General features: G+C 50.1%; 2 protein-coding genes across 5 annotated transcripts in view; one reads left to right on the forward strand and one right to left on the reverse strand.

The window, feature by feature from the left end:
- The window catches only part of SLC27A1 (solute carrier family 27 member 1), a 30787-nt gene extending 17864 nt beyond the window's left edge, over positions 1–12923 (reverse strand). For 2 of the 4 annotated variants that reach the window (XM_059918133.1, XM_059918129.1), the window contains exons 1-2: positions 12706–12923; positions 10691–10858 (exon numbers count right to left, since the gene is read on the reverse strand). In XM_059918133.1, the coding sequence (XP_059774116.1) occupies positions 10691–10857 (167 nt within the window). In that variant the 5' untranslated portion in view covers position 10858; positions 12706–12923. Of the gene's footprint in view, positions 1–10690; positions 10859–11582; positions 11608–12705 lie in introns of those variants that run through there. The other 2 variants (XM_059918132.1, XM_059918130.1) reach the window with 2 other exon arrangements.
- Positions 12924–19362: 6439 nt separating this feature from the next.
- Positions 19363–22934, forward strand: NXNL1 (nucleoredoxin like 1). The gene is made up of 2 exons (XM_059918134.1): positions 19363–19804; positions 22604–22934. The coding sequence occupies exons 1-2, from the start codon at positions 19479–19481 to the stop codon at positions 22932–22934; spliced, it is 657 nt and encodes a 218-aa protein (XP_059774117.1). The 5' UTR covers positions 19363–19478.
- Positions 22935–27831: the final 4897 nt, after the last annotated feature.

Genomic DNA, 27831 nt, shown 5'->3' on the forward strand with positions numbered 1-27831 from the left:
CCACCTGTGCTGGGTGCCCCACACCTACCACCCTGGCTGCAGTAGTCATGCACTATCCTTGCCTCTCCCCCACGTGCTGAATTCTTCTTGTCACTTTCTGATGTTTAAGTTATTTCCTCATTTCCTTCTCGAGCATCCTTCTCCCTCATTAGGCTGTGGGCTCCATAGGACAGGAACAGCATCATCTGGTGCGTTCATGGCGTGTCATGGTGACCATGGCATCCCCGAAGCCCAGACAGGGTGTGGGGCACAGGAGGTCCTCAAGGATGGGTAGAACAAATGACTTTCCCCAGTGCAGACTAGCTGGAATCTGGTTATCTCACAAGCACGGCCAAGACCCCACAAGCCTGAAGCAGTGCAGTCACCTCCCTCTGGTCTCCCGCCTCCACCCTGAGCCAGGCCCCATTCTCTGTGTAGTGGGGTGAATGGTGGCCCCAAAAAGATACATCCGAGTCCTGATCCTCCAAACTTGTGAATGAGCCCTTATGTGGAAAAAGGGTCTTTGCAGATGTAATTAAGTTGAGGATCTTCAGATGAGATCATCCTGGATTTAGGATGGGTCCTAAATCCAATGACAAGTGTCCTTCTAAGAGACAGAAAAGGAGAGACAAACATAGAGAAGAAGGCCATCCGAAGACGGAGGCAGAGATTGGACTGAGTGATGCAACCACAAGCCAAGGAACTGCCAAGGATTGCTAGAAGCCACCAGAAGCTAGGAGAGAGGCATGGAACAGATTCTCCCTCGGAGCCTCCAGCAGGAACCAACCCTGCCCACACCTTGATTTCAGACTTCAGGCCTCTACAACTACGGCAGAATAAATTTCTGCTGTTTTAAGTCCCCCAGTTTGTGCTACATTGTTATGACAGCCACAAGAAACTAACACACTCTGCTTCATCTCCACCATTGTCTATCTTCCTTACGGCTCTCACCCCAGTGCCCCATTCAAGGGGGCAGAGGGGGTGTGTCTCCATTCCCCCCGTCTGGGAACAAGTGCATTTCCTGCCTGGCTGCCCCAAACCCTCCTCACCAAGCCACCCTCTTCCTCCATGCAGGCCAGCCTGGCTGTGCTGCTTCCCTGCTCAGAACACTTCCCTGGGAACATAAGACTGTCTTCTGCTCAGTGTTCAAAGCTCTGGAAATCTGGCTCTAACTCCAACACTGCCCAACTCATAGACCTCCCGCCATCACAATAGCCCCTTTCACACCCCCTGCAACATGGGGCCTGGTAATCCCATGTTCACTTTCTTCTATCAGCATGTGATGGCTGGGGCCACAGCAGCCAATATGAGACCATGAGGGTAACTAACTGGAGACGCCAAGCCTTTGAAGCAAGGATGCCAGAGCAGAAAGGCAGAAGGAACTTGGGCCAATGATAACATGCTGAACACAAATTGATCAACCTGAAGCCACCTCATGTCCCAATACCCCATTGCACATGGCTATAAATGAGCTTTACTGTTGATGCCACTTCTAGTTGGGATTCCCACTACTTGCAGCTGAAGCCTCCTCATGGAGAACACCTCCCCAGAGGAGCTGATCCACAAGTGCAGCACACCTCCACAAAGTACCACCACATGCTGGACATCATGACAGGAATGGGGACACACAGGTGACCAAGGTAGGCGTGATCCCTGCTGCTATGGGTTTACAGTCAATAATCAAGGAGAAAACAAACAAAAACAATGACAGTTTTATACGTTTCCTAAGAAAAAAGCAACAGGATGATGTGATCAAGCACGACCAGGACAGACTTCACCCACGGGGCAGGGGAGCCTTGTCTGAGGAAGCAACATTTGCACTGAACTTTGAAGGATGAGAAGGAGCCAGCCATGGGTAAAGCTCGAGGGGAAGTATTCCAGGTGGAGGGCACCACGAGTGCAAAGACCTGGAGGCAGGAAGGAGATTGGCAGGTTTAAAAGAGAGCAAAGGCCAGCGGGAGGAGAGGAGTGAGTGAAGCAGAGAGTAGGAGGAGACGGCCCAAGGTCAGGAATGTCTCTCCACGGCTCTGAATCGCTCCATCAACGGGTATACTGATTTTGACACATTAAAGTCACACGGGGGAAATGACGGCGCATTATTCATTTGTAGCTTCCAGTGAGCAGAAGATGGGAAAGAATCCAAACATCCTGCAGTAAGCGAGGGGTTAGATGAACAACGGCTCAAGCTGAAGCTTACAACAGAAGGCTGCGCACAAGAATGGCACCCCCAATGCAAGGGATGAGGAAGGACCCTAAAGGTAAATGGGAAAAGTTACTGCTGACCTTGTGGCAAAGATGGCAGATTGAGCACTCAGACACTGACTGTTCACAGTGCCTCCCAAAACGGCTAGTAAAAGGACTTAAGTGTGAACTCACAAGGACTGGGAAAATGTAAGTGGAGACCAAATCACCCCACTTTGGGAAGCTGGGCAGCAGCACATGAGAGGTGGGGGCCCCAGGAGGAGGGGGAAAGCAGAATCCTGGGCTGCAGTGGAGGATTGATGGAAATCTGTTTAAGAAGGCCCCTCTGTGAAATAAATGTCATGGGGATGTAATGTACAACATGGTGACTATAGTCAATAACACCTCATTGCATATTTGAAAGTTGCTAAGAGAGTAGATCTTAAAAGTTCTCCTCACAAGAAAAAAATTTTTGTAACTATGTATCGTGATGGATGTTAACTAGACTTACAGTGGTGATCATTTCACAATATACCAGTATCCCTTACTTTTCAAAAATTCACTTTAATGCCGCTTCTCTTTTGTGAAAGACCAAAATTAGTACCTGTTTTTGCTAACCGAAAGAAATCCAAAGAGGATTTTCGCTTTTACAATAAAAGGCAAAAAGTAAAAATAGTGTTCGGTGTTTGTTCTGCAGGGAGCTGTTATACGGGCAGCGCACACCCAAAGCAGTGAGAGAGGCACTGCCGAGCTCCTTCCCTGGGAACTACACTCAGGATCCCAGCATCAAGCTGCCATAGCTCTGAACTGTGTCTGTGAGCATCTGAACTTTATCTCAATTTATTTTGTGCACCCGTTAGCAAGATGCATCCTAAGGTAATTGCTTCTTCCCTTTACACCATTTAGGCTTATGAAAGGTTTCAGAGGAATGCTCTATTTTCGGGTAGTAGGAGAAACCTTTATGCAAATAGCAAATCATTATGTTGCCCACCTGAAACTAATAGAGTGTTATATGTCAGTATCTCAATCGAAAAAAAAAAAAAAGTGGCCACCCAGGAGAAGATTGAAAGTCCATCCACAGGAGGGTTTCTGGGTGGGGCACCTGCCTGCAAATGGGTGTTAAGTGAATGTTTACCTGCCAGATGCCAAGCCTCCAGCCCTCTTCCCCACTGTGTTCCTGGGATGCTGCTGGTGGGGCCTGTGCCCAGGCCCGGAGGAAAGACCCAAAGACACTGCACTGGACTTTCCCCAAAGCACCACCTGGCCAGGTGACCCCATCATGAAGCTCAGTTGACAAGACCCCCTCACCCCCTACACACATCCATGCTGAGAGCTTCTAATTGGCTTTACAGCCAAGGACTACCAGACTCCTGGGGATTTCCTCTAATAGGGACGGTGGAGACTAAAATAAACAAAGAAGAAAATCTTTGAGGAAAAAGAGATTGTGCAAAGAGAAAAAAACTAATAAAGTCATTAATATCCTTGAAAATGTAAGAAGATATATTGCATCCATGAAACAAGAAGAGGATGCTATATAAAAGCTTTCAGGGAATGAAAAAAAAAAGATCCTGGAAAATTTAAATGTGAGGGCACAAAGAATGTACAACATACACATGAACCCTATGAAAAATATGGGGCTTAGTTAATAATCATGTATCAACAATGACTCATCAATTGTAACAACCATACTACACTAATAAGAGACATTAAAAACAGGGGAAACTGCAGGGGAGAGTAAGGGGATATATGGGAACTCTCTGTACTTTCTGCTTAATTTCTGTAAACCTAAAACTGATAATAAAAAATGAAGTCTATATAAAAAAGAAAAAACATAATTAAAAACTCAATTAAAATAGTCTATTAATTTGAACAAAGAATAATCATAATAAAAAATTTTAAATGTGAGGGCATAAGTTAAACATTAATAGAAGGACTGAAAGATATATTTGAAGAAATATCATAGAAAGTAGGATAAAAAGACAGAGATGGAAAATAAAAAAGATAAGAAGATAGCTGATTCACTTTGTTATAAAGCAGAAACTAACACATTATTGTAAAGCAGTTATACTCCAATAAAGATGTTAAGAAAAAAAAAAGATATGAAAATTATAGAACCAGTCCAGAAGATCCAACATCATATTCATTCAATAAATGTTATCAAGCTAGACATTGTTCCAGGCACTCAGTAATAGGAGTTCGAAGAAGAACAAAGGAAATAAAGGTGAGGAAATCACCAATGATAACATCAAGAAAACTTCCTTGACCTGAAACCCACCAACAGATCATACAATGGATGGAAATAACCCACCATCTTGAAAAGATCCCAGAAGCTTCCATAAAGAAAAAAAAAAAAGTCACTGCAAAGGATCAGGAATCAGAGAGTTTTAGTCTTCTCAACAATAACCATGATGTGAGAAGAAAATAAGAAATGCCTTCAATTTTGAAGGAAAATATCCAACCTAGAAGTCTATACCCGGACCATAAGTCAAGTGTGAGTGTGGAAATAAAGATATTTTCATACATGGAGGGTCTCAAAAAATTAAATTTCTATACATGATTTCTCCCAAAGCTAATGAAGATGTGTTCCAACTAATTAAAGGAGTAAACCAAGGAAGAGGACTATCAGGGACCCAGGAAACAGGGTATCCAACCCAAGATAGAAGTGATGCTAATCCTCAGGAAGATGGGTAGGAGCAAGCCTGGTGTGATGGCTGCCCACCAGGTAGAGAGAGCAACTAGACCAGCCTGGACAGATTGGAGGCTAAAAGAGAGACTTCTCCAAAAACGTGAAACTGAAAACCCACCTGATGCTATAAACATTAGAGGAGAGATAGACAAATATTGTGGAGTTTGGCTTTGAAGTAGAGATAAATACATAGAAAACTAACCAATACAAAGGCAATCAATAACTCCAGACAAAAATACATAAAGTTGTTTAACTCATATTATAAACAAGCATGCTTTTGGCAGTCTATTTAATGCCACATTTTTTGGTGTTTTTGTGCTTTTTGTTGTTGATTTTGCTGTTTAAAATGGGCCCCAGGCATAATGCTGAAATGCCGTCTAGTGTTCCTAAGTACAAGAAGGCTGTGATGTGCCTTATGGAGAAGATACACATATTAGATAAGTTTTGTTCAGGCATGAGTTATAATGTTGCTGGCAGTGAGTTCAATAGTAATGAATCAACAATATATATTAAATGATGTGTCTTTAAACAGAATACACACAAAACAAGATTATGTATTGACTGGTTGATGAAAATGTTGTGATCAGAGTCTTGCAAGAACCTAACCCTGTATTTTCCCTAGGAACAATGGTTCAGTATTTGCTAATTCAATGTTTGCAGCAACTTTGTAGAACAAAACTATCACAGGGAATTCCCTGGTGGTCCAGTGGTTAGGACTCTGTGCTTTCACTGCCGAGGGTGCGGGTTCAATCTCTGGTGGGGGAACTAAGATCCCGCAAGCCTTGCAGCATTTCCAAAACAAAAAAGAAGAAGAAGAAGAAAACTACCACAAATAATGAGAATCAACTGTAATAATATTGGGACAATGAAGGGATGGAAGAACATGTGTGTCTGTGTACATATGAGGGTGGGTATGTATACACAGACAGACAGAAAGAAAGTGAGGACAGGGGGATAAAGGGATGCCAAATCCTCATCTTCCATGGAGTGAGATGACAGATCAAGTCTTAAAGTGAAAAAATGCAGATTTGTCACATAAGCCATTTAGAGACGTGGAGGTGAAGTCCAAAAGACTCAAAGGAGAGGTAAGAATCACTCCTGGAAGGGAAGGGAAAATGTGGGTAGAGGGTGGGGCTGGCAGCTGCCACTTGAGGTAGAAGGCTTAGAGTCTTTCATCTCGAAGCCTGCGTGACTTTAATAAAAGCAAAAATTTCAAGTGAAAGTGGAGAGAGGAAAGAAAGCAGGAGGTGAAGAATATGATGGAGAACGTGTGGCCCTTTGTGAGCACCAAGAACAAGAAGAGGTCTGCATATATTTCTTGGGAAAGAGACACAAGATGCCTCTGAGGAGGGGAACTGCAGGGCTGGGGGCAGCGGAGAGAGGGCAACATTCACTGCAAACCTCTCTCTAACATTTGAATTTTGTACCTGTGTTATGTATTAACTGTTACAAAAAAATAACTGAAAAATGTAGAATGTTAAAAGTTAGCTCTTTATACATCCACCTCCCTGGTCAGATCCTGATATCTCAACCATTCAACGAATAAATAGAGTTGCTACGGTGAGCAGCCTCAGCATTTACTGAGCTAACCTTACAGCCACCCTCCAAAGTAGGGTTCTAAAATCCCCATGTCAGGGGCTTCCCTGGTGGCGCAGTGGTTGAGAATCTGCCTGCCAATGCAGGAGACACGGGTTCGAGCCCTGGTCTGGGAAGATCCCACATGCCACGGAGCAACTGGGCCCGTGAGCCACAATTACTGAGCCTGCGCGTCTGGAGCCTGTGCTCCGCAACAAGAGAGGCCACGATGGTGAGAGGCCCGCGCACCGCGATGAAGAGTGGCCCCCACTTGCCTTAACTGGAGAAAGCCCTCGCACAGAAATGAAGACCCAACACAGCCATAAATAAATAAATAAATAAATAAATAAATAAATAAATAAATAATAAAATAAAATCCCCATGTCAGATGGTGGATGAGCCGGGAGCTCAGAGAGGTGAATTACACACTCAAGGTCACACAGCAAATAGAGGACAGAACAACCCAGACCAGGCCCCCTGGCAGGGTCCCTCTGTTCCTCCTCAGGCTTGCCCCCAAACATTCACCATGTACCACGTGACAGACCAAGTGCCCGTGCTGCAAACAACAGGTGCTCAATTCACGTTTTCTTAAAGAAGAGAGGATGCACAAGGTGTACTCTTAGAGACGAAGGAACTAAGACTCAGAGGGTGATGTTTCATGGGCTAGCAAGGAGCAGAGTGAGGGCCACAGCTAGACACTCTGGCTCTAGCCACCAAGCACCTAACCTCTGAGGTACCCACTGCTGGGTGAAGGCAATCAGCACCAACAAGTCTGAGTGCCTACTATGTGCCCAGCTCTCCTCTAAGAGCTTCACTAGAGCACCCCAAGAACCCCATGAAGGGGTACTAGTGTTACAGCCATGGGGAGAGGGCCATCAGCAAGGGTAGGAACCACAGGAAGCAGCTCCCACAGGGGTGCACCCTGTCCGCAGACAGCACAGCAAAGAAACTCGACTGAGGCTGCAGCGGCTCGTGCTCAGGTTACTCAAGCATTCACAACGGGGCCCAGTCTTCACGGCCTGTCCCTCCCGCCCTCGCCCCCAGCCTCTCTGGAGCACACCCACACAGGCGGGCAGTGGACTTCAGCACTGGGCTCCAGCCACATGTCTGGGCCACCCTGCCTGGCAGCAGCACAAGCCACCCCCACCCTGGGGACAAAGAGGCCACTGTCCACCTTTGGGCCCTTCCTGAGGCCTTTTCTTGCCCCTCTGCTCCTTCTGCCCCTTCCTGCTTTCACCCTGAGCTCCAGCGCACCGGGGCAGGAAGAAATAAACAAGGATGAATATGATCAGATTTCATGAGGAAAATAGAAGATGAGTTAGAAGAACTGAGGCAGGGTGCTTAAATATTTCTGAACCTAGGTTCTAAATGCAGCCAGCCTGCACCACCACCCCAGCACAACACAGCAGCTAAGAACACATACTCTGGAGTCCTGCCGCTCCTCGGCTCTGTGTTCTTGGGCAAATGACCTCCCCTCTCGGTGCTTTGGTTCACCAACCACAAAATGGGATTAGTAAGCATTCCTTCCTTACAGGACTGTGAGAACACTAGAACAAAACCTGGTACAGAGGTGGGTGGGTGTTATATAAGCTGCATTAGTTAGCTATTGCCGTGTAACAAATTGCAGCCAAAATTACTAGCTGAAAAGAGCAAACATTGATTATCTCACAGTTTCTGTGGGTCACAAATCCAGGAGCAGCTTAGCTGGGTGGTTCTGGCTCAGGGTGTCTTGTGAGGCTGTAATCAAGGTTTCAGCAAAGGCTGTGATCATCTCAAGGTTTCACTGGGAGAGAATCCATTTCCAAGTTCACTCATGTGAGACTCTCCACAGAGCTGCCTTACATGACAGCTGGCTTCCCCCAGAGGGAGTGACCCACGAGAGAGCACCCAAGATGGAAGCCACAGTCTTTTTTATTACCTAATCTCAGAAGTAATATCCCATTGCTTTTGCTGTATTCTGTTCATTAGAAGTGAGTCACTAGGTCCAGCCCACACTCAAAGGGAAGGGATCATACAAAGGTGGGCAGACTGGGAGGTAGGGCCATCTTCCAGGCTGCCTCCTACAGAAAGTGTGTCAAGCTCTGTGTTGGGGACTCGGAGTGGACCCAGCTTCTGTCCTGTCCCAGGGGAGACAGAACTGGTCACAGATATCCCCTGCCCCATGGTGCCCAAGGAAGGAGTGAAGACCTGCCATCCAAAAAATATATCCTGCGCTCCTGTCGTGTGCCGCCCTGACGGGAGACCAGGGCCACAGGAGCACAAAGTCCAACACAGTCTCCATCTGTGCTGGCCCCCCAACAGGGCCCACAGTTTAGTGGGGGGAAAGAGACCCTAAAATTAAAAGGCAAGAAAGCAGACACATATGATAATTACAAGTGACTGATGCCGCTAGTGGTTACAAGTCAAGCTCTGGAGCCACACCGCCTGGGTTCAAATCCTGCCCCCACTACCGGCCAGCTGTGTGACCTTGGGCAAGTGACAAAACTATGCTGTGCCTCAGTTTGCTCATCTGTAAGATGGGACAAGAGAGTACCCACCTCTCAGGGTGGTTGGGAGGACTTGAAGAAGTCATGCTTAGCACAGCGCCTCACACAGAGGAAGCCCTGTGTAAATCTTGGCCATTCTGCCAGAGAGCAACAAGGTGGGAGGGTCTACAGAGACATAGGGTCAGGTGAGGGCTGTCTGACAAGGTGACATTTAAGCCATGGCATGATGAAAATGAAGAGCAGGGAAAGAGTGATCTGGGCAGAGGGTATAGCAAATGCAAAGGCCCTGGGGCTGGAATAAATACGAGTGTGTTTAGGAACAGCAAGGAGGCCAGTGTAGCTGGAAGAGTGACAAAGGAAAGGACAGGAGGTTGGGAACATGGTCAGAAACCTCATGTGGTCTAGATTCTAAGAGCAACAAGGAGCCGTGGGAGGGTGCTGAGCAGGAAAATTCAGCAAAGGGTCCCCTGAGGGAGGCAACATCATAAGGTGTTGCCAGGCAAAAGCAGGGCCAGTGTATTCCAGACAAGAGGAAAGCAGCCTGAGCCTGACAAGGCAAGTTGATCTGGGGGCCAGATGAACATATGGAGAGGTGGGGAGTGGCAAGTGGGCAGGGAATAGATTGGCAGGACCTCAAGTACCCAGCTGGAGGCTGAGTCTTTTCTACTGCAGAGGATGGAGGTCGTGGAAGGTGTCTGAACAGAGAGCACAGTCCAATCTGCATGTCAGAAAACCAAGGGCAGGGGCAGGGGCCAGGGCGTGGAAAAGAAAGATCAGGTTCTAGAAGGTTCAGAACCAGTCAATTTGCAGTGGAACTTTTCCCAGCTGCACACCATCCCTGCTGCTCACAGAGCCTCAGTTTCTTCACCCTTACAATGGGTTAGTCCTCCCACCTCCCCATGGGCACCAAGACTGGCAGACCCATAGCAAGTGCTCAGGGACTTCCACATGGAGGCTGTTCCTGAGATTTGCTCCGGTGGTAAAGCCCAGAAGCACTTATTTCACTCCAGGAGGACTCCCAACAGCTTCTGTGAGCAAGCCCCTAGAGATACCCCAGAGACCTGCCAAGGATGCCTGCAAACACCACCAGAATCCCCTCCCCAGAGATTCTCAGTCACCAGAGACCCCTAAGCAAATCTTGGAATACACAGCAACCTCTCCACAGACTCTGAACAACCCCCAAAGTCACGCACAGACCTCAAACTCTCAAAGAGCACCCCGACCACAGAGAGACCTGTAAATGGCCCTGAGGAGACAAAACACCCTTCAAAGACTCCAAAAGCCCTTTACACATGCCCCAGGAAGCCCTTTCATTCTCCCCCTGAGAACTCCTAGGGACCTATCGGAGTCCCTGAAGACCCCCCAGAGCCCTCCCCCAGTCACCAAAGCCCCATAGAGACCCCACCAAACACGCACGGCCTCCCAATCAGCCTCAGCTCTCTGGAAGTCCTATTCGCTGCCCTAGTACCCCCAAGTTGCCGTCCAGAGCCCTGAGGTCACCCACGCAGGCTCAAGGACATTGAAATCTACTCATCTCCCTCCAGGGAATCCCTCAAGATGTCCCCTGCTGGTGCCCTAGGAGTCCCCCAACCCACTCTTTTCAGGTCCCAGCCCCGCCCCTAGACCCGCCCTCACCCAAACCCCGCCCCCAGTCTCCAAAACCTATCCCCCCCAAGCCCTCAAGGTCCCCCACGCTGCCCTTTCAGCCCCCTCTGTCCACCCCCCCTGGGCGCTCAGCCCGCCCCCTACCCCAGCCCTTGTATCAGGCCCGGGCTGCACTCACAAGAGGTCCCGCCTCGCGGTTTTGCAGACGATGCGCAGGAAACGCCAGCCGCCGCCGCCTACGTACACGCCGAGCGCCACCGCTGTGCTCCAGGTCCACGGCAGTCCGAGCAACCACAGCAGCACCAGTGAGGCCACGGAGGCCGAACCCGCACCTGGAGCTCGCATCCTGTGGAGGCGGAGAGCTCTGAGGCCACGGCCCTCCCGGGCCCCGCCCCACGGCCAACCCAACCCCGCCCAGAAGTCGCGCTCCGCTCCCGCTTCGAGCCGGGCCCCGCCCCCATGCCTGGGATTGGGCACGTCTCAGACAGGCTCCGCCCCATCCCAAAGTGGGCACAGGCCTCCTTGCTCCTAGCCCGGCCCAGGCTTTTCTGCCAATCATTAGTGTATCTCCACGCCCCCAGGCACAGCTCTTCCATTCCGTCAGTCACTGGCAAGCCCTACCCCATGCCTCGACTTAGCAGCTGTACGCTGGACCCAAGCTCCATCATAACGACTTGGCCCTCAAGCCTAGAGTCCACCTTGGCCCCACCACAGACCCAGATCCTGGGCTTTCCTCCAGGTCCCACCTCTATCCGCCCCACCTCCACTTGCTTGACCCCGCCCCCAGGTTAGGTCTCCGGCCCCGCCCGTAAGCACAAGCCCCATTCCGGAGCCCCGCCCGCCCTGGACCAGGTTCTGCCCCTAGGTTAGGCCTATGGCCCCGCCCACAAGCCCACGCCGCACCCACTCTGGGCCAGGCCCCGCCCAGAATAGCTCAAGCCCCGCCCCCAGTCCTGGGCCTAGCCCGTATTCCCAGGCCCAAGTTCCACCCCGGTCACCGGCCCCGCCCTCAGGCTTTGGCCCAGTCACCACCCTCCGCCTCACTCCTAGCACCCTAGGCCCCACCCCACCTGCCCTCCCAGGCCGGCTCTCTTCCGACACGTCTGGCTTAGAACCGCTCTGCCGCACAGCCGCATAGCCGACGCCCGCCCCCTTCCGGAGGCCACGACCATAGAGAGGCCACCCTGGCCAGAGTGACGACGGCCAACGAGACCCAGGGGCTAGAACGCCTGGCGAGAAAGGCGGCTGTCTCCATTGACAACCAAACTTCGCCAGCCTCCCAGCTCCCCCGTCCCATCCCTGGCGGCGATTAGGAAACATGTGGGTCCCTCAGCCAAGAGGCGTGGCTCCCGGGCGCTCCCGGCCCAAACCCTAGATGGAAACCAGAATTCCTACCCCGGGGGACTAGCAACTCTCAGTTCACATTCAGGGCCTATCTGTACTGGGTTCTTGCCCCAGCTTATTCTAAATCCAATCCCCAAAGCCTCTTCGGACTCCAGGGACCTGGGGAGTCCTAAACTCACAGCCTAGGGGCCCCAGAATATCCAACCCCTACCTCATCTTAAAGATATATTCCAATGGACTTCACTGGTGGCACAATGGTTAAGCATCTGCCTGCCAGTGCAGTCGACACGGGTTTGAGCCCTGGTCCGGGAAGATCCCACATGCCGCGGAGCTGCTGAGCTCCTGCACCACAACTACTGAGCCTGCGCTCTGGAGCCTGCGAGCCACGGCTGCTGAGCCCACATGACACAACTGCTGAGGCCTGTGCGCCTAGAGCCCGTGCTCCTCAGCAAGAGAAGCCACCGCAATGAGAAGCCCACGCACCACAGCAAGGAGTGGCCCCCAGCTCGCAGCACCTAGGGAAAGCCCATGCTTAGCAACGGAGACTGAATGCAGCCAAAAATAAAAAATATAAATAAATTAATTAATTTTTTTAAAAAAAGCTATATTCCAAGGACCCAATTAATTCCAAATCCATATCCTGAAATCTTGTCAGTTAAGTCTCACAGCAGCAGCCCAGGGAGGGCAAAATCCACACACCAGTTCCCCACCCTTCCACAGGAACTCCACAGAGTCCCTTATTTGCATCCCAAGGTCCTAAATGCTCACCTAGAGACCCTAAAGCCCTCCCCCTGATCAAGTGCGGGCCAGTGCTGGCCTCGCTGCCCACCACCCTGTTCCCTGGCTGACCTGGAGCTGCTCACAGACCCTCAGGCTTTAGCTGCGCTGTCGAGGGTTACCAGAGCTCAGGCAGTAGGTGGGCAGCGACAATGAGTCCAAGACAGAGGACTCCCCTCTGGGGCTTCTGCTTCTGCAGACTCCTGGGACCTGCTCTGACTGCGCTGTGCCCACGTGGGCTTCTGCTTTGGCTCCTTCTCTCCAAGCTCTCCTTTCCTCTGCCCCTCTGCGCACCCCACCCTGCTTGTTTTCTGCACAGCTTGGCCGACCTTCTCAGCACTCTCCTTGGGAGGTGGCCAGGGCCTGCTTCCAGCACCATTTAGAGGACAGGACCGGGCAGGCGCTCCCCTCCACACACACACACACACACACACACACACGTGCACACGCCCATGCTGCCATTGGTCCCTGCGGGCCACCTAAGGTGGGTAAAATGGGGACGAGGAGGCAGATCCGGAGGACAGGCCCAGAGCCAGTCACTGGTCCCCTACTTTCTCAACCGGGGGTCAGTGGAGTCAGCAATGCCCAGTAACTACAGCAGCACTCTTATCCTGCCAGGTAGCACTATTGTGATCACCCCATTTTACAGGTAAAGAAACTGAGGCCTGGAACTGTCACACTAGCTGGAGTTGAGATTCATTCATTCACAAATGTGGGCAGAGAGCTTGCTCCCCTTCCTCACCCTCCTCCTCCCCTTTCAGTCTTCCTTAAACTTCTCCTCCCTCTTCTCCATCTTGCCCTGATTCCCCCTACTTCCCCCCTTCCTCCCTCTCTCCCCCTCCCCCTTCGCCTCTTCAAGGCCCCCCCTTAGCCTTCCTCCACTTCCCCCTTTGCTCACCTTCTCCCCCTCCTCCACCCACTCCTCCTTCCCCTTCCCCCCTTCCTCCTCCCCACTACTCCTCTTCCCCTTCTTCCCCCATCCTCCTGCCTTCCTTCCTCCTCCCTTCTTCTTCTTTCTTCTTCCCCTCCCTTTCTCCCCTTCACCCTTTCTTCTCTCTCTTCCTCCCTCCATCTTACCAAGTTTACTGAGCCCTGACTAAATAGTACACGTGGGACTTCCCTGGTGGTCCAGTGGTTAAGACTCTGTGCTTCCACTGTAGGGGGCGCAGGTTCCATCCCTGGTCGGGGAACTAAGATCCCAAATGCCATGCACGGAGATACTCTTCTCAGTCAGCAATCCCCAAATCCCCAGAAAGGCTCTGCAAACCCAACTTTTTTTTAAGGTAGTGCCAGTACTCCAGCGGAGGGACCACTTGCCCGGCACTGACCCTGGCTGTTTTCAGTGATCAATGATCCCTTTTTACCCCTGTTTATCCTTTATTTATCCCTTTACATAGGGGGCTTCCCCACACCCCCCAGGAACATCACACAACACGTGGCAGCTTTCACCCTGTTACCTTCCTAAGATCTGAAAAATTCCCAATTCCAGAAACGTAACTGTCCCCAGGGATTCCAGATGACTGGTTAAGGAACGGTCCTATCCCTGTTTCACAGGAGGGGAAACTGAGGCCTGGACAGGGGGACAGAACTCAGCTTTCAGGGCCAAAGCAGGCTCTGAGCCTCTCCAGTTGGGTGGCCTTGGGCAGGTCACCTCTCCCGTCAGCACACTGGTCGCCCTCTGGGTGGTAACGCCCACCTCCCGCGCGCTGTGCAGAAAGGCTCACAAGGGGCTTCTCATCTGGAGAGTAAGCAAGCACACAGTAGGTGGGGGGCACAGAATGATGGGTATCTCCCTTCCCCGGCTGACCACATGGGTCTGCAGGCCACTGCAAAGGGAGTTCTTTGAACTTTCTGGAAGAACAAGAGAAATGAAGCATACGTTGAAATAAAATAACCGGAAGATCAAAGCATGGGAATTGCACTATCAGAAGAACATGAGCACCGTGTGGGAGGGAGCCATTTCTCTGCACCAAATTCAAGTACCCACTACAGTAGGGGTATTAGTTTATTGGGGCTGCCATACCAAAGTACCACAAACTGAGTAGCTTAAAATAACAGAAATGTATTGTCTCTCAGTTCTTCCTGAAGCCAGGAGTCAGAAATCAAAGTGTCAACAGCCTCATTCCCTCTGAAAGTTCCAGGGACCCTTCCCTGCCTCGTCCAGCTTCTGGTGGCTCCAGGCATTCCTTGACTTCTGGCCATATCACTCCAATCTCTGCCTCTATCTTCACATGGCCTTCTCCCTGTGTGTCTGTGTCCTCTCCTCTTCTGCCTCTTATAAGGACACTTGTCATTGGATTTAGGACCTACCTAGATAATCCAGGATGATCTCATCTTGAGATCCTTAATTTAATTACATCTGCAAAGACTCTTTTCCAAATAAGGTCACAGTCACAGGTTCTGGGGGTTAGGGCTTGGATATATCTCTTTAAGGGCCACCAGTCAACCCAATATAAGCAGGGTAACCAGTTAGAGCGGTGATTATCATCTAGGGGGCAATCCTGCTCCTTTGGACACTTGGTGACACCTGGAGACATTTTTATTTGTTACAACGTGGGACCAGGTGTGGTGGGGATAGGGGTGTTATGGCATCTAGTGAGTAGAGGCTAGGGATACTGCTAAATGTTCTGCCATGTTCAGGACAGCCCCACACCACAGAGAATGACCTGGCCCCAACTGCAAGGGGGCTACAGTTTGGAAATTCTGGGATAGCTGAAAGGCCCAGTTAAGTTGGAATGGACTCTGCAGCCTGACAGACATCATTTGCTGGGTGACTTCTCCCAGGCTCTGTGCTTCACCTGTAAAAGGGAGTAAAACCATACAGGCCTTGTAGGGCTGTTCTGAGCACACAAGCCTGGCACCTATGTTGACCTGAAAAATAAAACAGTTATTTTACCAGCAAAGATGGGTTTATGGGGAAATAGCATGGAATTGCAATTCAGGACAAGCAACCTACAGCAAAAACCATAGACAAGTCCAACAACAACAACGACAACAAAAAGGAGAGGAACGTTATTTTATAAAGAAAAAGGAGGGGACTTCCCTGGTGGCGCAGTGTGGTTAAGAATCCACCTGCCAATGCAGGGGACACGGGTTCGAGCCCTGGTCCGGGAATATCCCACATGCCGCGGAGCAACTAAGCCCGTGTGCCACAACTACTGAGCCTGCGCTCTAGAGCCCACAAGCCACAACTACTGACCCTGTGTGCCTAGAGCCTGTGCTCCTCAACAAGAGAAGCCACCGCAATGAGAAGCCCACCCACCGCAACGAAGAGTAGCCCCCACTCGCCGCAACTAGAGAAAGCCCACACGCAGCAACGAAGACCCAACGCAGCCAAAAATAAATAAATAATTAAATTAAAAAAAAATGTACTAAAAAGAAAAAGGAGGAAGTTGAGAGGCATTGTTTGGAAGGAAAATCCACTGGAGAAAAGTGAGTGTTCAGGGTGATAAGAGTTTCTCATTGGCTGAGTTCCTGGGGTAGTTGATTTCTTGTAGGAGACGCAATATACATCCTTTCTTTTGGTGCCTGTAATTGGTGATTCCTTCCTATTGATGATTCTTCTGCTGGGGCCTGTAATTGACAGTTCTTCCTGTAATTGACCTTGAGTAATACTGCATGAGAGCTCCCTCTCTGGCCTCCCAGCTCCATTTTTGTGAGGTTTCCCTTTATTTTCATACCTTGTAAACATCTTAGAAGAGTTCTCCACTGTTGAGATAATTTTGCTCTCAGTAATCTCTTGAATTCACAATAATTTGGGAGTTCCCATGGTTCTGGCAGAGAGAGGAAAATCTAACCAGGAAATTTTAAACGGAATTGAAACCGCACACCTCAGATGGGACTCCAACCCACAATCTCTGGCAGATGGGACTTGAACCCACAATCTCCCAGCTGAAACTTAACGCCTGGTCTCAGGGCTTACTGAAGTTCCAGTTCTTGTGTCTTTGTGCAGAGAGAATTCAACGAGAGGCAAAGTGATAGGTAAGAAGTGGGTTTTTTGTGTTTTTTTTTGGCTGCGCCAGTCTTTGTTGCGGCATCCATGTGGGATCTAGTTCCCCGACCAGGGATCAAACCCAGGCCCCTTGCATTGGGAGTGCGGAGTCTTACCCACTGGACCACCAGGGAAGTCCCAAGAAGTGGATTTAATAGTATAGGACTCTTGTGAAGGATACAAGCAGGCAGGCAAGAGAGCTCTGCTGTCCTGAGAACAAAGGGGGCTACATCTTCCTAATCAAAGAAAAAGCAGGGAGGGAAGAAGACCCCCTTCTTCCTCATTCTTGGGTAGATGTCAAGGCTTACCTCATTAGCTGCTCCTTTAAGCTTGTGTCGTCTAACTGGGACTGTCATAGCGCTACTTAAATCATATGTATTGGGTTGGCCAAACAGTTCGTTCGGGTCTTTCCATAGCCTCTTACAGAAAAACCAGAACGAACTTTTTGGCCAACCCAATGTATTAGTAAAAAGGTGGTAACATATAGTAAAATATGGTAATTCATCTCAGATTTCAGTGTAATGTCACCTTTCCCCTAGTTTCTTTCACCTTTCCCCCACATTCTTCTGTAAGCTACCTGCAGGTATGCCGTTTTTCGGGGCAGGTTATGTTACAGAGCTCACAAAGCCAAATGCAGGTCTTGTATCCATTTTTTCCATGGTAGTGGCCCAAGTAAGTCTGTTTAGTTTCAAAACGTTCTGATTGTTGTTTAGCTGCCAGATGACCTGGGCATTTCCTGGTTGGTGTCTATTTTACAGTGATCTCCTGAAGTCCCTCTCTATCTATCTTCCCCTAGTGGGATTTCTAGCTGTGTAAGTATCTTACTCTATCCCTATCAGAATGAAAGGCGGACCCATCAGGGATGGGCCCAGTCACAAAGCCTTGACAAGGTAGGTTAAACTCTTGAGGATGAGGATTTTGTGGTTTTCTTTTTCATCGTTTAAAGCCAATACTAAGTTTCTTTCCGTCTCTCACATCTCCCTAGGTCCAGAAAAGTCCTCAAGACCTGGTGTTCTGGTTACCTACTGCTGTATAACAAATCACCCCAAACTGAGTGGCTTCATACAAGGCTAATCAACTATTTCTCAGGATCCCATGGGTTGCCTGTGAGACAGGCTGGGACCTGGGACCTGGGACCCTTTGCTGCAGTGCTTGCACCTGGACAAAAGTCTCCTCAAGCAACAAAATATTAATACAAAGAAACTATAAGGGACTAAAAAGAACTGCTTGCACGCACAGTTGGGGCAAACTATGGACAAGATACAAACAGACCAAAAAACCCCAACTGCCACTTCTAAAGAGCTGGGAGCACAAGCAGGGTACTGCGCATGCGCCCTGCACACAACCCCACCAGAGGGGTGGGCAAACAACCTAAGCCACCCCTCCGGCCCAGCCCCTGGACACACCCCTCCCCTCACCCCATATAAGGAACCAGCTCGCCCCCCACTTCAGCAAGCAAGCCAGCAAGGGAAACTGTTACTTGTTCTGCAAGTAGGGGCCTGCAGCAGGGGCCCCAATAAAGCCTTGCCTGAACTTCTTGTCTGGCCTCTGATCAATTTCTATTGATTAAGGAGGCCAAGAACCCTGGTCAGTAACACCTGGGCGGTCCCTCTGCTGGTCTCACCTGGCACAGTCGCTGTGCTACATTCTGTCAGTGGCTGGACTGGAAGATCACATGTGTGGCAGTTGGTGCCAGCTGGTGGCTGGGCATCTAGCTCTTTTCCATGTGGCCTCTCAAACAATAGGCTAGAACGGGTCGCAGGCCAAATCCTGCTCACTGTGGGCTAAGAATGGTTTTTACATTTTTAAACGGTTGAAAACAGAAATCGAAAGATTGATGTCTCACGACATATGAAAATCCTATGAAATTCAAATTTCAGTATCTGTACATAGAGTTTTATTGGAACCCAGACACATAAATGAATTTACATATTGTCTAGAGATGCTTTTGCACAATAAGAGAATTCAAAGTTGTAGCAGAGACTCTATGGCCTAAAATGTCAAAAACATTTACTCCCTGGCCCTTTACACAGAAAGTTTGCCAACCTCTGGGCTAGATCAGCTTTCTTACATGGGGGCGTCTGGAGGCCACATTCCAAAAGAGTGAAAGTGGGAGGTGAGAATAAGGCTTATCCTGCGAACTCACACCTTCCACCACATTCTGTCGGTCAAAGCAAGTTAGGAGCCAACCTGGCTTCAAGGAGAGGAGAACTAGTTCCCAGCGCTTGGTGGGAGAGGGCTGCAAAATATTGTGACCATGATTTTCACCCTTACTCACCATGGAATCTTAAGGTGGGCTGTTCAGACAGAATTCAGGAGGGCGAAGGGAAGAAAAAAAGTTTATTCTTATTAATTTCTAACTGGAATTTAGCATGTTTTCTTATGTCCTATCAAAGCAGATATTGGCCAGCTCTGTGACTTTGTCACCCGTGTAAATCAAAGATAATTTCACAGGACATCCTGGTCATGGCAGGCAGACACCTTGAAATATCATTTATGCTCACATCGACTTAGAAATCACTGTTATTAATTAGTCGAGCCCTGTGATTTAGGATTACCGAATGCATTCATGAACAGGCACGTATCTTTTTACATCACAATTTAACAAAATATTTTCACACCAGTATGTCAGTCTGTTTTTTTAATGCCTTAGCAGCTGTCTGCTGAGACAGGCCCATGAGCAGCTGGTCCCCTGCCCTCAGAGGCAGCAAAGAATCAGGTCGAGGTTAGGCAGATTAGCGAGGTTCTAAACTGGCCTCCTAAGAATTCCTAATCCTGGGACAGCAGCCAGCCAGCGGGCTCGGGGTCACACAAGGTCCTTGCGCCCTGTCCCCAGCACCCAGCCAGGGTTGCCATGGCCTGCCTGTTCTCTGGCCGTGTCCTGATCCGAAACAACAGTGACCAGGATGAGCTGGACACGGAGGCTGAGCTCAGCCGCCGGCTGGAAAACCGACTGGTGCTGCTGTTCTTTGGTGCCGGCTCGTGCCCGAAGTGCCAGGCCTTTGCACCCATCCTCAGGGACTTCTTTGTGCAGCTCACGGATGAGTTCTACGTGTTGCGGGCAGCCCAGCTGGCCCTGGTGTACGTGTCCCAGGACTCGACAGAGGAGCAGCAGGACCTGTTCCTCAGGGACATGCCCAAGAAGTGGCTCTTCTTGCCCTTCGAGGATGACCTGAGGAGGTGAGGTGAGAGGAGAGGTCAGGGAGGGCTTCCTGGAGGAGGGGCTGTTTCTGCTGAAAGTGAAGTATTTGTTTACTGACGTATCTGTTCCATTTGAAGTTGATGAGCACCCTCTGTGGGCCAATCAGAACAGAGAATTGGGGGGGAGGGGCGGAGGAGGGGTACATATGCCCATTTCCATCCAGCTCCCTGGGGAGTTTACAACCTGGGAAGGGGGGAGCACAGACGTGAAACAAAGACTCAAACACTCAAATAAATACATAATAACGAACTGCAGTAGTTCCCAAGGACAAAGGGAGGATGTCATGTGGAAATATCATGGGGAGACCTTGCTGAGATTTGGGGGTCAGGGGATGCTTCCCAGAGGAAATGGCTTTAAAGAGAGACACCCCCCACACCCCCACCAAGGACAAGGAGGATAGGAGGGTAAAGAGTGAGGAAAGGGAAGGGTTTCCAGGCAGAGGACATAACCCAGACAAAGGCTCGGAGGATTTCAGAGAAAGAACAGCCAATTCAGGGAACAGTAATACCAGGAGTAAGAAGGCAGCATGTGGAGCAGCGCCCCAAATGCCACCTAATGAATGTGGATGTGATCCTCAGAGTAGCTGGGAGCCATGGAGGGCACTGGAGCTGAGAGAGGTGGTTGAGTTCAAGCTGTCCAACGAGCTGCCCAATAAACAGCGTGATCGTTTGTGGCTATTTGCAAACTTTCCCCTTTTCAACAGTGAGACTTTCATTCTTTTTATTTATTTATTTTATAAATTTATTTATATTTTATTTACTTATTTTTGGCTGTGTTGGGTTTTTGTGGCTGTGCGCGGGTTTTCTCTAGCTGCAGCGAGCAGGGGGCTACTCTTTGTTTTAGTGCCCGGGCTTCTCATTGGGGTGGCTTCTCTTGTGTTGGAGCACGGGCTCTAGGTGCGTGGGCTTCACTAGTTGTGGCATGCAGGCTCAGTAGTTGTGTCTCGCGGGCTCTAGAGCACAGGCTCAGTAGTTGTGGCGCACGGACTTAGCTGCTCCGCGGCATATGGGATCTTCTCGGACCAGGGCTTGAACCCATGTCCCCTGCATTGGTAGGCAGATTCTTAACCACTGTGCCACCAGGGAAGTCCCTCATTCTTTTTAAACCCCAATTTTTCACTATGAAAAGTTTCCTGCAAGCCATGTGGCATGGCCAAAGGAAAAAAAAAAGAAAAATTTCAAAGATACCAAAAAGTTGGAAGGAGCACACAATGAAACCCTTGGGCATTTTTGCCATTTGCTTTATCTCCATGCACGCGGAGTTTGTGCTGAACCATTTCAAAGTGAGTTGCAGACTTTGTGACATTTTACTGATGTCATCAATTTTGTTACAAAACTTAGAAGTTTCTGGTCATGGAGACCTTCATCCCTACCCAACATTATCAGAGTTGGCACACTTGCTCACTCCCACAGCCTTCTGCAGCTGAGGAGGTTCTTTTCCCCAAATGGTGAACATTTCCCTCCCCTGGGGGAAGAAATGCCAGCTGTAAGGGCATCATAGCCAAACATTGACCTTGTTTGAGGCAGGGTCCTCTCAACAAAACCTTCACCCAGGCAAGTATCCAGACAGAGTGAGCGAGTCCCCACCCCCCACCCCTCCCACACACAGGGTTGCCAGATAAAATACAGGACACCCAGTTGAATATAAATTTCATGTAAACAATGAAGAATTTTGAGTATAACTATGTCCCACATAATGCAGGGACATACTTATAAAAAGTTATTTGTTGTTTACATGAAGTTCAAATTCATTCACACAGGGTGTCCTGTATTTCTAGTTGCTAAGTCTGGCAACCTACTCCTGTGGGATTTTGTAAGTATCAATACTATGTGTCTCTGTATGGAGGCCTGGAAAAGGGCCACCCAAGAACCCCGTGGGTGGAAGTTAAGAATCATGGGTGATGGGCCCAGGCTGGTAGCCTACTTGATTCCATGATGACTGTGTGGGGTTTTGGCCTAGATGGGAGATTTGGTCTGGGGGGGGTCTCCTGTGGATGGCTTTTCACTGGCGCTCTCATACAGAAAACAAAATCAAAAACTCCTTACCATGGCCCTGCGGGGCCTTTATGATCAATGCTGCACTCCAATCTCCCTCTGACCTTCAGGCTTTTGCACCAGCTGTGCACTCTGCATGGGAAAACTTTCCCCAGTTCTCCCCTTCCTCTTCCTGCACATTTCAGCTCCAGGGTCTCCTCCTTAGAGAGATCCTCTCTGACCATAAGTCCTTTACCCAGTTTAGTATCTCTTTACGGAATCTGTCAGTTATTTGTTCATTCATCCCACACACATTTCCTGAGCATCTACTCTGTGCCCGGCACTGTTTCAGGCACTGGGGACACTCGTGAATAGGGACAGAAATCCGTGCCCTAGTGAAGCTACTTTCTATTGTGGGAGAAAATGACAAACAGGAGAAATAAACTATGCAGTGTGTTGGATGCTGAGAGCCACGCATCAGCAGAGAGGAAGAGAGGGGTTGAGATTTAAGGTTAGGTGTCTGCAGCATACAGGGTCTTAATCCGCAGATTTCTGGGGAGAGTGCTCCAGGCAGAGGACATGACCAGTGCAAAGGCCCTGTGGTGGGAGCATGTCTGGGGTGTTGGAGCCAAAGCCCGAAGGCCAGTGTGGCCTGGCCTGTTCTGGTTCCTGGGCATCCCCAGAGGCCGGCATGGGACAGTGCACACAGAAGGCGCTCAGTAAGTACTGGGAGGAGGGATGTGGGGCTCCTCAGCATAGGGTCAAGGACGAGGGTCCGACCGGACTGACCCGCCCGCCCCGCAGGGACCTCGGGCGCCGGTTCTCCGTGGAGCGCCTGCCGGCGGTCGTGGTGCTCAAGCCGAGTGGGGACGTGCTCACGTTCGACGCGGCCGACGAGATCCGGCGCCTGGGCCCTGCCTGTTTCGCCAACTGGCAAGAGGCGGCAGAGGTGCTGGACCGCAGCTTCCTGCTGCCAGAGGACCTGGAAGACCCCGCGCCGCGGAGCCTCACCGAACCACTGCGCCGCTGCAAGTACCGAGTGGACCCGGCTGCGCGGGGCGTACGAGGCCGGGGTAGAGGGGGCGGCCCCAGGCAGGACGGCGGGGCCGAGGGCGGGGCCGTGGGGCTGTTCTGACCCCTGGAGGGGTGGACCGGACTGGGGGTTCTATGATGAAACCCCCAAGAGGAGGGCGGGGGCGGGGCCGGGGCGGAAGCGGGCTGTTCTGATCCCTTTGGTGGGAGAGAACAGAGAGGGGCGTGTCTATGAGGAATCCTTCCCCCTCCCTAGCGTGGGTGGGGCTAGGGGGTGGGGGTCTGTTCTGAACCCCCCGGTAGGAGAGAACAGACAGACAGGGGCGAGTCTGTGATAAGCCCTCATCCCCCACCACCACCTCCCGGTAGTGGGCGGGACCGGGGGGCTGTCCTGAGCCCCGAAGGTGGAAGGCTGACGGGTAGAGCAAGCAGAATCTCTGATGAGCCCCAGCGGGGCGGGAAGTGGGGGCGGGGTGAGGGGAGGGGACCGTTCTGAGTTCAGGCCAGGAGGAGGGAGGGGACGTAGCGTCAGGCCGGAGCCGCGGGCTGGGGAGGCGGTCTCTATTCTGAGCCCAGCCCGAGGAGCAGAGGGGCGGTGAGGGTGGAGCTGCTCTGAGCTCCCCGGATGCAGAGTAAAGGCCGAGAAGTGGGGAGCAGGAAGGGTCTTTTTGCGGCCCACCCTCCACACCTTCAGGATTGAGCGAGGGCGAGGGGCTGTGTAATGAGATAACGGGGGAGAAGCAGGGCGGGACCTGAGCTAGTCAGTTCGGACGCCGCCACCCCCGCCACAGGTGGAGGGTGAGACCTAGCGCAGGGCCGATGACGGAGGTTTCTATGTGAGGCCCCCCTCCACCCCCACCCCCCCCACCAGGACCTGGCAGGCCCAGGACCTGTCTTGGTTCTCCAGCGGCATGTCTGAGCCTTCCAGGCCGGGGTGGTGAAGCAGGGAGACCTTTTCAAGGGCCTCTAGAAATATTTTTAAGACTTGGGGAGGTGGGGTGGTTGGTTACAGGTTCCAAAATGGGAAAATGCAAACTAAAATCAAATGATCGTGCTGAGAACGCTCGGCCCACCGTGCACTAAATGCGTTGTTCACATGCTTCATGCGCAAAACTACAGCAATCCTTTAACAACAGATTTGTAGTTTGCACGGGATGCGGTTCAATATTTGGTGCCGTGTGCGCTGGGTCCAGGACCTTCAGCGAGGGCTCAGAGTCTCCCTGTCCCTGGTGAACCCTGGGGATTCACGAGGGAGACAGCAGAATATAGAAATCAAAAACTCTAGTCTGGAGCCCCTTCCCGGCTGTGTGACTGTAGGACAGTCACCTCCCCTTTCTAAGCCTCCTTTCTTTCCTCTGGAAAATGACAATAAGACAAGGTCCTACCTGGCAGGTCAGCCAAGGACCCAGAGCCGAAGCTCGCTCCGCGCACGAACCTCTTCATTTTGCCTCTGGCGCCGCCTGGCGGCGATATCGGGAGGTGCGTCCTCGGGGCGGGGCCAAACATGCAAATGAGGTGCAATCCACACCTGTTCCCAGTCTCCGGAAAGGGTGTGCTAGGAGGGCGGTGCGACTCCGGGATTTGGGAGGCCCTAGAGGCCTAGGGACTGGACAAGTGCCTCATTTCTTGCTCACCCCTAACCCCCAATCTCCAGGTGAGGAAATTGAGGCTCAGGTCGGTGATGCCACCTGCTCTGGTTCCAGACACATCTTGCCCTTCGTGGACCTTAATTAGGCCTATCTGTGAAATGGTTGTGTTAAACCCTGTGTGGTAATGGCTCTTAAATTCTTAGGTCGCTGGCTCACCGACAGCCTTTAAAAGAAGTTAAAAAACATCCTTCCCGAGAGCAAACCACAGGACACACAACCCATCAATATCTTTACTATTATTTCAGCCAGCACGGAATGAGAGTGGCCAAGTTTTGCCACCTGGGCAGTGAGGTAGGGAAGTCCGCTCCCTGTCCTGTCGGGCTGTGTGATGTGGACAGGTCACTGGCCCTCTCTGAGTCTCCCTACTGGTAGATAGGGATCAAACCTCCCATCCCCATCTCTACTCCTGCTTGTCACAGCTAAGGTGAGGAAGGGACAGCTTGGCGCCTGGCCAAGGCAGACAAGATCACTCTCAGAGTGTCACCTACAGAGTGTTGCCAACTTGCAGGGTTAAATTTCCAAATTGAAGCCAGACACCTCCAAACCAGAGAATCACCCCCATATTCAAAGGGGGTGCCAGGTCTTGGTATCTGTGACACTACCCCCAGCTTCCATCAAATAATTGTGACGTCTAAGAGAGGGCTGTAATGACCTTTGGCCATTGCATGGAATTGTCCCTTTATTTGGCTGGTTTAGCGTGTGTTTTCACCTCCTCCCCAGAAGGGCAAGCTGGACCTGCCTTTGTCACCACTGGGTCCCCAGAGCCAGGGGGGCACGGGTCCTCATCAATGTTTGTCGAATGAATAAATGCCACTATCTTACATCTGTGTATCCCCAACACCCAGAACAGAGCAAGGACTCTGTTCCAAAAGAATCACTGAGTCCCAGCTATCCCAATGTGAGACTTTTTCTTACCTGTAAAACATGGAAAATTCACTCTAACTTTGGCGATGATGAAAAAGGCTGGGTGTGTTGGACCAAAGCCTAGTGAATAAATGAATGAATGAACTGATTCCTGTTACAGATGAGGAAGCCCAGAGAGGTTAACGGATTTACCCAAAGCCACACAGCAAAGGAAGAAGCCACCTGTTGCTGAAGGGTCACCCTGTTCTCTCCCCTGGGGTCATTTTACCCATCAGGCACTGGGCTGAGGGTTCAAGGCCCACAAACGGTTCCCAGAAGACCCCAAAATTTCGAAATCTGAAAAAAATGACTCCCCAAATTAGAGAAGAGACCTGGAAATTCAAAACCAGTGGGATCTATAACATTTCTGTGAAGCAATATAAAGCAGTGGGTGGGAGCCAGGCTGTCTGTGTTTGCTGTGTGACCTAGGGAGTTACTCAACCTCTCTGTGTCTCAGTTTCCTCATCTGTAAAGCCTAGGTGATGACTATGCTGTCTTTCAGGCCCAAATGCATTAAGACAGAGCCCTGCTTGCAGGAGGCCATGTCGACCTCATTCACTCTTATATTCTGGGTCTATCAGGAATGCGTTAACTTTGAAACCATTTTCAGTTTTGATACTTCAAACTTTGCAAGAATTACAGAGCAGGAGTACAAAGCGATCCGTTCACTCATGCGTGCAACAAGCATTTATTAAGAGCCTACTGTGTGCGAGGTGCAGACCCAGACACAAAGGGGACACAGCAGTGGACACTTGAAGCAGACATTCTGCGGTCTGGAGCAGCCACCCCTCCCCCACTACCGGGCCACACATAGTGGGAAAATGCATATGGTGCGCTGCCAGAGATGCACAGTGCTACAGGAAAGCAAGAAGACAAACAATCTAAATGAGCAAAGGATATGAAGAGACATTTCTCCAAAGAAGATGCACAAATAGACAACAAGGGCATGAAAAGACACCCTACTTCAGTGGTTATTATGGAAATGCAAATCGAAATTGCAATGAGATACCCATTCACACCCTGTAGAATGGTTATAAAAAAAAAAACAAAAACAGAAAATAACAAGTGTTGGAAGGGAAATGAAGAAATTGGAACCCTGGTGCACTACTGGTGGGAATGTAAAATGGTGCAACCGCTGTGGAAAACAGGCAGTTCCCCAATAAGTTAAATATAGAGTTACCTTATAACCCAGCCATTCCACTCTAGGTACAGACCCAAAAGAAATGAAAACAGGACTCAAACAAATCGTTGTATGTGCACGTTCATAGCAGCACTATTCACAATCGACAAAAGGTGGAAACAACCCAAATGTCCATCAACAGATGAATGAGTAAAGTAAATGTGGTCCACCCATACAATGGAATGTTATTCAGCCATAAAAAGGAATGAAGCATGGGCATATATACACTACCAAACATAAAATAGATAGCTAGTGGGAAGTAGCCGCATAGCACAGGGAGATCAGCTCGGTGCTTTGTGACCACCTAGAGGGGTGGGATAGGGAGGGTGGGAGGGAGGGAGATGCAAGAGGGAAGGGGACATTTGTATATGTATAACTGATTCACTTTGTTATAAAGCAGAAACTGACACACCATTGTAAAGCAATTATACTCTAATAAAGATGTTAAAATTAAAAAGGAATGAAGCACTGACAAGTGCTACAACATGGATGAGCCTTCAAAACCTTATGCTCAGGGAAAGAAGCCAGACACAACAGGCCACATATTGTCTGGTTTTGTTTATATGAAATGTCCAGAAAAGACAAATCCTTGGAGACAGAAAGTAGATTGATTTGTGGTTACCAGGGGCTGAGAGGGGGGAATGAGAAGTGACTGCTAATGGGGGAGGTGGGGGGAATGGAAATTCCAGAACTAGATAGAGGTGATGGTTGCACAACGTTGTGTATGTACTAAATACCACTGAATTGTTCACTTTCTAATGGTTAATTTTATGTCATGTAAATTTCACCTCAATTTTTAAAACTTAAAAATAAATAATATCCCCCAAAATGTGTCGTGGGAAGAACAAAGGCTAGCAGCGAAGGACAGGTGTGCTGCTTGGGGAGGGGATGCAGGAGGGCCTCTCTGATGTGGCTGACGTTTCTGAAAAGCCTTGAAAGAAGGTGAGCAGAGAGGACATTCCAGCCAATTGCCGGATCCGCGGGTAGAGACCACATACCAGAGCGAATTATTTAAAAATTCGTTCAAGTTTCTTTTCTTTCTTAAAAGACAGCAATGAAACAGGTGCTTGGGGCAGCGGGAGGGGAAAATGGGGGTACTTGAATGAGTTTATGGATTTGTGAGGCTCTCTGGATCCCGCCACTGCACCCTTATCCCACGTGGGACCGCCTCCGCCCCTTCTTCGCCCCGCCCCGCGCCGGCCACGCCCCTCCAGAACTCTGAGGCCAAGAGCTGTCGCTCACAGAGAAAGAAAAGACTCTGTCTCAAG

This window comes from Balaenoptera ricei, chromosome 3 (genome assembly GCF_028023285.1).
Source record: "Balaenoptera ricei isolate mBalRic1 chromosome 3, mBalRic1.hap2, whole genome shotgun sequence".
Lineage (NCBI taxonomy): Eukaryota > Metazoa > Chordata > Mammalia > Artiodactyla > Balaenopteridae > Balaenoptera > Balaenoptera ricei.

Bases quoted from the DNA above. Each gene is read 5' to 3' on its own strand.
- NXNL1 (XM_059918134.1), top strand. From the start codon at position 19,479: ATGGCCTGCCTGTTCTCTGGCCGTGTCCTGATCCGAAACAACAGTGAC. The intron at 19,805-22,603 runs GTGAGGTGAGAG...CCCGCCCCGCAG, and splicing joins TTCGAGGATGACCTGAGGAG to GGACCTCGGGCGCCGGTTCT.